Raw genomic sequence first — 9,842 nt, 5'->3', positions numbered from 1 at the left:
AGGGCAGGTGATAGTGGAACAAGTCAAGCAATGCAATAGGACCTCAAGTGGTGCCTACCCGGCCGGCCAATGCCTGCTAATAAATGTGTCATGTGACCATTTAAAGGCTGTGTTTTACGAATTCGAGTTTCAAAGTTCATGGAAGCGCCCTCTGTGTCAGAAAAAGGTATAACGCTTGTATGACTTTGTTTTTCATTCGCGCCAGATAAACGTGCATTGACTAAACTTGGATTTTTCACCTTTTTAATACAAGAGGACAAGGGGTCGCAAAAAAAAAAAACAACAGGCTAAAAAAAAACTACATTGAACTACAGGGACACAGGAGTTCCTTCTAAATCACACAGAGGCGTAACAGTGGCCGAGTGGCCGACAGTGTGACTGTTTCCACATCGCAGCCCAGTCGGCTCTCAGTGAAAGAAATCTCATGAAAACCTGGTGCATAACACGTGCATTCTTCTCTCTCTCTCTCTCTCTTTTTTTTTTTTAGTTTCCAGTATTTTCTTTGATGTCCAAGAAATGATTTGAACTGGCGAGGAAGGAGAACTTCCAGTGAAACGGACTGGTGGCTGAGTTCCATCCCAGTTCTTCCCTCCTGCACAGGTCTCCTCTTCTCTCCATCCGCCCTAATAGATTCTCCTCAAAAAAAAATTTTTTTTTTCTCTTTAAAAAGGGCCACTGCTGCTGGCTGGCCGGTCAAAAGAAAAGGGGGAGGGGAATAAAAAGAAGAAGAAGAAGAAGCTTGGCTGGACTTCTTTGTTCAGTCCTTTTCCATTGCGAATCCAACAGGCATTCTCTGGGCTCCCCTTTCTGCCTGACCACAGCTATGGCTTTGGCCTCCGCAGCGCCTCTGTCCTTCTCTCTGTCCTTTGAAGATAACGTCCACTGCTGCTGCTGGGAAGAAGAGAATCCGAGGAGCCTGGCGGGAGCACAATGGGTCCACGTCAACGCAACCATCACCTGCGAACGAGCAACAATGAGATGTCCTGTCGGAGGCAGGGGGAGGAGGGGCGTCGCCTTTTCTGGAATATTTGTAGCAAAACAAAAAAAAAAAGTGCCACGAGTCTCTTTTCAGTCAGCGTCCACGAGGCGGCACCTGTGATTTGTTTGCTTTAGACAGGAAAAAAATGCATTGATAGACTCAATCCTACTTAAAAAATAATGATAATAATAATCCAACTTCACAAATCCAGGAAGTAATTTGAAGTTTGACTTTAGTCAGACTTCTTAAAACCAAAAAAAAATTGTAAGAAAAAAAAGAAAAAAGAAAAAGGTATGGCTGAGGTGGAGGGGAAAAAACAATATACACTTGGGGCACACGACAAGCAAAAACCAAAAAATGACCTCAAGGTAAAGGGGAAAAAAATGTGCAAGTGCAACATCCGGAGTGGTGATGAGATCTGAGCCGCGAGGCTGCAGAGGGTCAGTCTGAGCGTTTGTCACAGCAAAGAGTCAAAGTCAACCGAGAGAGTGAGATCCTGCCATGATGCCCTCCATCCGTCCATCCATCCATCCCTCCGTCCATCCCTCCCGCTGTCTGTCTCCCCCCTCCTCCCTTCAGCTGCACTTGCAGGACTTGACGATCATGTTGGACAGCTGCTCCACTTTGGGGGTCCGTCCGGAGTAGTAGAGGATGGTGAGGGGCTCCAGGTCCTGGGGGACGCAGCAGGGGGAGGCGGACGCCTCCGGGTTGAGGGTGTTGTACAGGCTCAGTAACTGTAGGGGAGGCAGGAGAAAAGGAGAAAAAGTGTTAGGTTCAAGTGATGCAGTGCGATGGGGAGACTAAAACTTCCTGTCTTGTCTGAGGCCTCATTGGTGGGTGTTTCATTTGAGCCACACTGTTCCCAGTGAAAGAATTAATTTATCATTTATCACCGTTCAAATCCAACTGTACATACGGAGAGTCCTTGTCGAGTGCCCTCCGGACCAACAGGTGGCGATAAAACCTCGAAACACAGGCCAATTAGGAGCCTGAAGGAATGCTGAAACTGTCGTCTGCTTGCACCCAAAACAGCGAATTTAAAGGGACTTCAATGTGTGTCAGTTTTAATCAATGTGCGATGTGAAGGTAATAAAACACAAGAAAAATTCTCTATCGGGGATAAAGGCGCAAAACCCTGACGCAAACAGTGAAGAGGAATTTCCTGAAAACTACCTTCCTGAAAGAACTTGTGGTGACTTAACAATCTCTTTGCTCTTTGAACAAAACGGCTTGCTGACATGGAAAAAGTCCCGCAATTGAATTCAATGAACCTTGCAAACCGAGTTGGATGGGCTTTATTTTTTGTTTTGTTGTTAAAAATGCCTTTCCAAGCCAAAACCAAAGTGACTCGTGTGTCTCTGTGTGTCCGGCAGGCCTCACCGAGCTGTGCGTGGTGTCCGAGCTCCTCAGGTAGGGACACGGCCCCGAGCAGTAGTTGGCGTCGTAGCCGCTGGGCTCGTGGATCCACTTCCAGTCCAGGTCCCGCCGGAAGTCGATGTGGAGTTTGCGGACGCAGCAGCTCTCCTCCGTGTTCCTGTGACGACCACAAGATGGCGACCACTTCACCAGGTGGGAGATTTTTTTTTTTTTTTTAGGTGGTGGGGTTTGCGAGGGTTTTTTTCCCTTACGAGAAGCAGTAGTTGGTGTCCAGGGCTCGCTTGCGTCGGCGGCTGGACTGGCTCTCCAGGCGGTGGGGCGGGATCATCATGAGGATGAGGTGCGGCAGCGACTGCTCCTTCCTCCGGTTCAGGTGGTCCAGGTCCAGGCGCTTCTGCTCCTCATCGCCGTCCACGCCTTAATTAAACACACACACACACACACACACATGCACCGCTGAAACACGCGTAAAACCCAGAGTATCTAATTTTCAGAATTATGCAGTGTGAACAGGCAGTGAGTGTATTGTTGTTGGGGTTTATTTTATTTCTTTTTTCTTCTTGACACATTGTTTCTGATGCCCAGTGAAAAGCTCAAGTTGCACATTTTCTTTCCGTGCACGTTCAAATATCTAAGACAAGTCTCTCTGATCACGAATGAAAAAAATGCTGAAAACTTTTTTTTATTATTATTTATTATTTCAATAATTGAAAATTAGTTTGATCGACAATGAGTTCAATGAGTTCAAAATTTAAAATTGAATGATCTTTTTCTATTTATTTATTTATTTTTTAATTCTCTCGTTTTTGGGACAAAGATCACAAGAATGAATGAAAATTAGTCTGGTGCTTCATTGGTTGCATAAACATGCAACCAATCAGAGGAATGTAGTGCGCGATCTCACACACTACACACAAACACACAAATGTGTTTTGAGTCCAGCCAAACACATTTTAAATCCACATAATAAAAAAATGATGTTTGCAAAGTGCATTGCAATTTTTTTGCAATTTGAATTCCCACAGCAGAGTCAACTACCGCTGCGTAACTTGGCCACACCCACCTTCAAACTTCACCTCCAGCAACTCGTTCTCGTTGTCGATGATGTCGCCGTTGGGGTTGAAGGTGTGACAGGGACAGTGCACGCTGACCTCCAGGCCCAGGTTGGTTCCTGCAGGTCGGGCAGACGGAGGGTGGGGTGGGGGGGGGTGATCAGTAACGACCCTTTGATTCGGATCAAAGGAATCAAACGGCGAGCTCCGCCTCACCTCGGTTCATCAGCCACTCGCGCACCGTCTCGGTCACGTCGAAGGAGACCCACTCTCGAGACCCTCTGGTCTCCACGTTCTTGGCCGAGATGTAGCGCTGCTTCCTGATGTGTCCGTTGGGCCGCAGGATCTGCAAGAGTGCGTCACAGGAAGTAACACACTGGCTGTGTTTGTTGTTGCTCGCGTCGCCGACCGGAATCTGGTCCCCTTGTGATGTCACGCCCGCCTTGTTTTTGACCCCCTTGACTCACGTTGGAATTCGGCATGGGAGCGTATATTTATCACAAAGCCGGAACTGATTGCCTCTACAGTAGGCCGTAAACAGAGGGCTAACTGGACCAGTGTTTCTGCAGCGTCAGCGCTTGAGGATAATTACTGAAAGTCTGGGATGGAAAAATAAAGGAGAATTTTATGGTGACGCTGTCAGATGAAGATGCTGTAAGCTAATGGAAGATCAAGTGGGACTTCATAAAATGTGGATTAGCATTAACATTGTTTGCAATGTACATCCGTCATGTCAGTCAATTTGCGTTTAAATCACCGTCTTTTTGGTTTGTTTGTTTTTTTCTTTTAATTGGTGCTTGGCACCAATTTCAGTTTGGAGATGTTCTGTCTTTTCTGCTTTGTAACATGGAGAACCAATAGTTCTAGTTCCTCTTGAGCTGTAATTATTATGGCCGTTGAGATGATCCATGATTTATTTCTGCAAGGTTTTGTTTTCTGTTGTGGGGCTGGCTGCTCACGAAGCCTGGGAGCCCAATTTGGGGAAAATTATCGCTTTGTTTGAGCTTGCTTGGATTCAGGGAGGCAGAACCACTAACCAGCCTTACGTAAGACCGGCTCTCCACTGGCTCAAAATGAAGAGTCCAAGGTCTGGAAGCCCCGAGCGGCTTCTGCCCTGAGCACAATCTCGGTTTGCAATGGACGGGGGGGGGGGGGGGGGGGAGACGGTACCTTTACGCACCTGGTAGAGCTCGATCCGCTGCTCCGTCTTCTTGGCGCTGGAGTTGGGCACCCTGAGGGCCCGGAACTCGGCCCTGAAGAGGTTGGTGGCGTTTCTCTCCATGGTGGACACGTTGAAGCGGAAAACCTTGGAGGTGAATTTGGGACAGTAGAGCAGATCATCTGGAAGAGACAGAGAGACATGTTTGAGCAAAAAAAAGAAAAAAAACACCTTTGCTGGTGTTTAGGGCTGCAAATAACGATTATTTTTGTTGTCGAATAATCTATCGATTATTTTTTTCGATTAGTCAATTAGTACTTTACTTACTTTAGTTTATTTTCACCACCTATTTTGTACTTCTGTTTAACTTAACTTGCTAAAATCTTCACACCTATGGTGTACTGTTGTACTCTGACAGCATGTTTTCAAAGAAATACATCAAAATAATGACACACTAAGCAGTTATCTCTGACATAGTTGTTTTATTATTTTTTTTTAACGTAAAATACAAATCAAGTATTGAATTAAATTAAATACGAATATGAAAATGGACGGATTTATGTTGCAGAACCAACTGGTGTTGTGATCTCGTTTGGAAAACAGGCAAAGTTGTCAACACTGAAGCTGCAACAGCTGCATGTTTTATCGGAGCTGGAACTTTGCATTCTAAAGGGCATAGTTTCCCCAGAATTGAACTGCTACTGCTGCTGGACTTTTTAGGCTGGAAGCCTTCAGTCAGCATTGACAGTTTTCACTCCAACTGGGATCCTGAGTCTTCTGGACTCACACTAGAGTGTGAAGACATGCTGTATTTATTTATTCTTCCTCACTTTGTCCTTGGCTGGATCCCGTTCCCTCTGTGAAACTCGTAATCAGTTACATGAATTGTAAAATGTGAGCAAAGCCTCCGAATTTCAACTTTGGATGAACTGTCTGTGTATAAAAAAAAATATATAAAAGTGATGATAATCGTGAAGAAATCTCTTTGGCCTTTATTGGATGTGATGGACAGAATTCCTTCCAGTTGACCTCCGAGTTTGGTTTAAAGGGCCTCGCCTTGCGGTGCTTTTTGTCAGCAGCAGCAGCAGCAGCAGCAGCACTACATATTTTCCTGCCTTAGGATTTACTGCTGCTTGCATCAACTTGCATACGAAAGACAAACTATTAAAAAATAGTTTCACCATTTTTTTTTTTTTTTTTTTTGGTTTGATAACCCAGTGGCACTCGATGCTCGGCACCAAGTTTATCAGCTCTGGTGGTTTCCCGCCTTATCAGAATTCCACAGCTTCCCCAAACAGGTCTGTGTCTATATTTGGAGCACAGCGCGATGTAATAATAACGAAGCTGTCGAACGTAGCATGACTTCACCTCCCACGTAATCGGCCGCTCGTTCTGTCCCCTTGACAACCTTTCCGGAGCCGGAGCCCTTCCTGACTTCACCACCGCCACCCGGGGGCCTTCGCTCATTGACAAACGCCAGATTGTGTTTGCGTGCCACGCTATAAAAGGAGATGTTTTTTCACAGCGCCGCATCGCCAAGCTGGTCTCCCTGTTTTGTTTGCACCTGCTGATCCACGGAAACAATGTGTTTGGATGCCCTCTCGCCGTGGGAAACGGGAGGCTGCCTGCGATCAGAAGCTCGTGCGTGCAGGCGAATCAACACTAATGACGATGGATCTTACGTGAAACTGATTGCAGCTTTAGGAGTGGAGAGAACAAAACAATAGGGCCACTTGTTCCTGTTTTGTTTTTCATTGTTTGGTGCAGCGGTGGAAGTGCCTACCGCCTAGGTGTGCTTTATGAGATTCAAAACAGACCGACGGCCGAAGGAAAAGCTGGTGTTTTGAGAAAAAAGGGGGAGAAAGAGGAAGGAAGAAAAAAAACAAAACACCTGTTAATTTTGAAGAGAATGTGATGCAATGCTCCTGGCTTTGCTCTCAGACCGTGAGGAGGCCCTCTTTGGCTCACACACACACACACACACACAGTCACAGTCACTCTGATTTGATTTTCTTCGTTATCCACACTCTGACATGTGTTCTGCTGTATAAATGTGCGCATAATGTTTCTGCTTGTCCGTCTTGGCCTCAGCCGGTGGATCGCGGTTCATATTCTTTGACTTCGTGGAAATGTTGCAAAAGGTGCTCACATTTTCTCTCTTTTGAACAAAAAAAACGACCAAAACAAAGTGAGCTGTTAACCTGAGGCCGGGGCTTCAGGTTCTGTTACCGGCTGCTAACAAAAGGTCGGAGGGCAACAGTGGAGCGATTCAGGGTCTGAGCCGATGAATGCCCGGCTCAGTTTCACACACTCGGCTCTGCAGAGCCCAACCTGAGGTGGTGCGGCGGTGGGGGCCCTCGCCCAGCTCCTCTGGTGGAGGTGCACCAGGGGAAGGAGGTGCAGAACCCAACAGGGAGGTCCGACTCTGATTAAACTCTTCCCGTCGGTGCTTTTCGCTCTAACTCTTACCGTCAGAGCAGATGTCTCCTGGCTGAGCTCGGAGGGAAGCGAGAACATGTGAGACGGTTTGGTGGGCAGAAAAGCGAGGGAGGGAGGGAGGGAGGGAGGGAGAGCTTGGTGGAGGTGGAGAGGAGCTCCACGGAGACGGAGCAACATCACCAGCAGTGGCGAGAAAGTTGTTGGTGTCTCATCAGTGGGAGATAAAATGAAAGAAAGAAAGAAAGAAAGAGAGGGCGAAGAGAAAACTGCTGTGTGACATAACACAGAAGTGAGTCCAGCTCAGCAGAGGTCTGGACAAAAAAATCCTCCACAGCCGCAAGTCTGACTTCTGTCCAAGGCTTGAAGAAACAAAGATTTCACTACTTTAGTTTTCAGAGAGAGAGAGAGAGAGAGAGAGAGAGAGAGAGAGAGAGAGAGCTATACAATATTATAATAGTATTCTATTAAGCTTTGCTTGTTCCATATTAAATGTTGAAGCCAAACTCGTTTGGGGTCCATATAAAAAGATTCACTGGTCTATCCAGAGGGAGACTTTTTTTGGCCCGCGACTTTCCCCAAGTTGTACTTTTTTTTCTTCTTTTTTTTTTTTGCCGCACTGTGTGTTTCGAGTTTGACACTCTTGCGTTACAGCATCCAGCTGCTCCCAAAACACTTGGCGCGCCCGGGCGGCCCGGCGCGTAATTGCGCCTCGCCCCCCCAGAAACAGCGGCTGATTGTCGGGGATAAATCAGGAGCGGACCGGAAATCCAGCGGATTTGGGGTAGTGGTGGTGTTGGTGGGGTGGGGTGGGGTGGAGTGGGGAGGCTTGTACTCACTGCTCTCCGTCGGCCCGAACACCATGTTGAACTTGTGGACCTCCTTGGCGTAGTACTCCGTCTCCGCGCTGTCCTGGCCGCAGCTGCGCTGCCGCTCGCGCCGCAGCTGCTCCAGCAGCTCCTTGGTGCTGTTGTAGAGCGCCTGCACCTGGCGCGGCACCTCGCTCGGGCCCTCGGACTGCGGCGGCGAGCTCAGCCGCAGCTTGCTGAGGATCTGGCCGCGCACGGCCCCCACGCGCTTCCGCTTGACGTGGTCCACGTCCACGGTGGCGCACGTGGAGAGCGCGCGCGAGCTCCGCGTGGCGCAGTCGAGGAGCAGCGCGAGCAGCAGCAGCGCCTTGGCCACGCGCATCTTCCCGCCGCGCATCCGAGCTGGGGGCCCCGCGTGGACTTTGGCGGCGGAGGAGGAGGAGTTGTTGTTGTTGTTGTTGTTGTTGTTGTTGTTGTTGCAGTTGTGGGTGAGAATGATGGTGTTGTTGTTGTTGTTGTTGTTGTTGTTGTTGTTGTTGTTGTTGGTGCTGCTGCTGGTGTTGGTGCTGCTGCTGCTGTTGCTGTTGCTGCTGATCCCCCCTCAGTCACTCACTCACTCACTGACTGGATGGTCCCGACTGTCCTCCTCGCGCCGCTCGCCCACGAGACATCTAGAGCAGAGCCGGCACGCGCTCCTCTCGGGCATTCCTGCGTGCACTCCAGCTGATGCGGATGTTGTGTGTGTGTGTGTGTGTGTGTGTGTGTGTGTGTGTGTGTGTGTGTGGTGCCGGTCGTCCTCAGGCTGCTGCTGTTGCCGGTGCTGCTTCTCTTCCTGCTGCTGCTTCTCTTCCTGCTGCTGCTGCTGCTGTTCCTGCTGCTGCTGCTGCTCCTGCTGCTATTCGCCACTTTTGAGCGCCTCGTTTTGCCCCCACGTGCTTTTTCTAGTTTGTGACGCTCCGCTGGAGGAGGCGGGGCGGCGGCAGAAACACGGCTGAGTGAGTGGAACCGCACGCGCGCGCACACACACACACACACACACACACACACACACACACGCCAACATGATCACGCCGATTAAGGATTTTTCCTCCCCCCGCCCCACTCTCTTTAACTTTTGAATTTTTGCGTCGCTTCATTTTTTTTTGTTAACCAGCCGCCAACCTTTGGTCGTGACGTTGGAAAGTTTGAGCCACAGACACGATCGCTGAAGTTTGGCGGTCGAGGAGTGAGACGGGCTCCTCTGACATTACATCCACCAAGATTCAACAACAAGTTCAACAAGTGTTTTTACTGAACGCACTGGATTCACGCGTTCTTTCTTTCTTTCTGTCTGTCTGTCTTTCTTTCTTTCTTTCTTTCTTTCTTTCCTCGAAGTCATTTCCCCCATGCAGCGTCCTGCGCGTTGGTTGGCAGGGTTGTGCACCCTCTAGTGGTAGCTTGGAGTACTCCATTGCTGCCATACCTCCTTCCTTCATTATCAAGTGTTGCTTAATTTGCCAATTAAAGATAGAAAATACATTTGTCTGACGTTTTCTAACAGTAACACATGTCAGAGAGGTCTCACTGCCCCCCCCCCCCCCCATGAGAAAATTTCACCTTTTACACTTTGTTGTTTGTTTTTGCTGCACTTTTTGAGAAAGTGTGTGTAGATATCAGCTGTTTTGGAGATGAAAAACCTCTCGCAGCTTACCAAGGACTAAATGTTCCTTTTTTCCAGGGCTGTATAGGTTTTTTGTTTCCCTTGACACTTGGGGAGTAATTGAGTGGTGTTGATGTCCTACGGCGGAACTGAAACAACCTCACATTCAGATGTCTGACAGGTGATCTGTCAAGCCAACACACTCGGACCAAGGCGAAAACCAACGCCAGCTCAGTGTGAAAGTGAACTTTACCTCCCGTGAAGTTGATTGAAGTGATCATTGCGAGCTGCTTCTCCTCAGACGTCATTTTTCTGCTGACCACATTAATTCTCCGACTCTATTCCGGGCCCTCCGGCGCCCCCTCTTTTCCTCCCCCACCCCCCCACTCCC

The 9,842-nt window shown here is 48.5% G+C and overlaps 1 protein-coding gene across 1 annotated transcript; it reads right to left on the bottom strand.

Annotated features, from left to right (window-relative positions):
- Positions 1-226: 226 nt before the first annotated feature.
- LOC142881549 (transforming growth factor beta-3 proprotein-like) lies at positions 227-8,751 on the bottom strand. The gene is made up of 7 exons (XM_076015891.1): positions 7,843-8,751; positions 4,589-4,749; positions 3,625-3,754; positions 3,420-3,527; positions 2,608-2,773; positions 2,360-2,513; positions 227-1,713 (listed from the first exon to the last, which is right to left on the bottom strand). The coding sequence occupies exons 1-7, from the start codon at positions 8,207-8,209 to the stop codon at positions 1,555-1,557; spliced, it is 1,245 nt and encodes a 414-aa protein (XP_075872006.1). The 5' UTR covers positions 8,210-8,751; the 3' UTR covers positions 227-1,554.
- Between the last annotated feature and the right edge of the window lie 1,091 nt (positions 8,752-9,842).

Source organism: Nelusetta ayraudi, unplaced genomic scaffold (genome assembly GCF_046127955.1).
Source record: "Nelusetta ayraudi isolate G7.1 ecotype Tasmania unplaced genomic scaffold, CSIRO-AGI_Nayr_v1 ptg000202l, whole genome shotgun sequence".
Lineage (NCBI taxonomy): Eukaryota > Metazoa > Chordata > Actinopteri > Tetraodontiformes > Monacanthidae > Nelusetta > Nelusetta ayraudi.
This window is presented reverse-complemented; position numbering and strand designations above follow the sequence as displayed.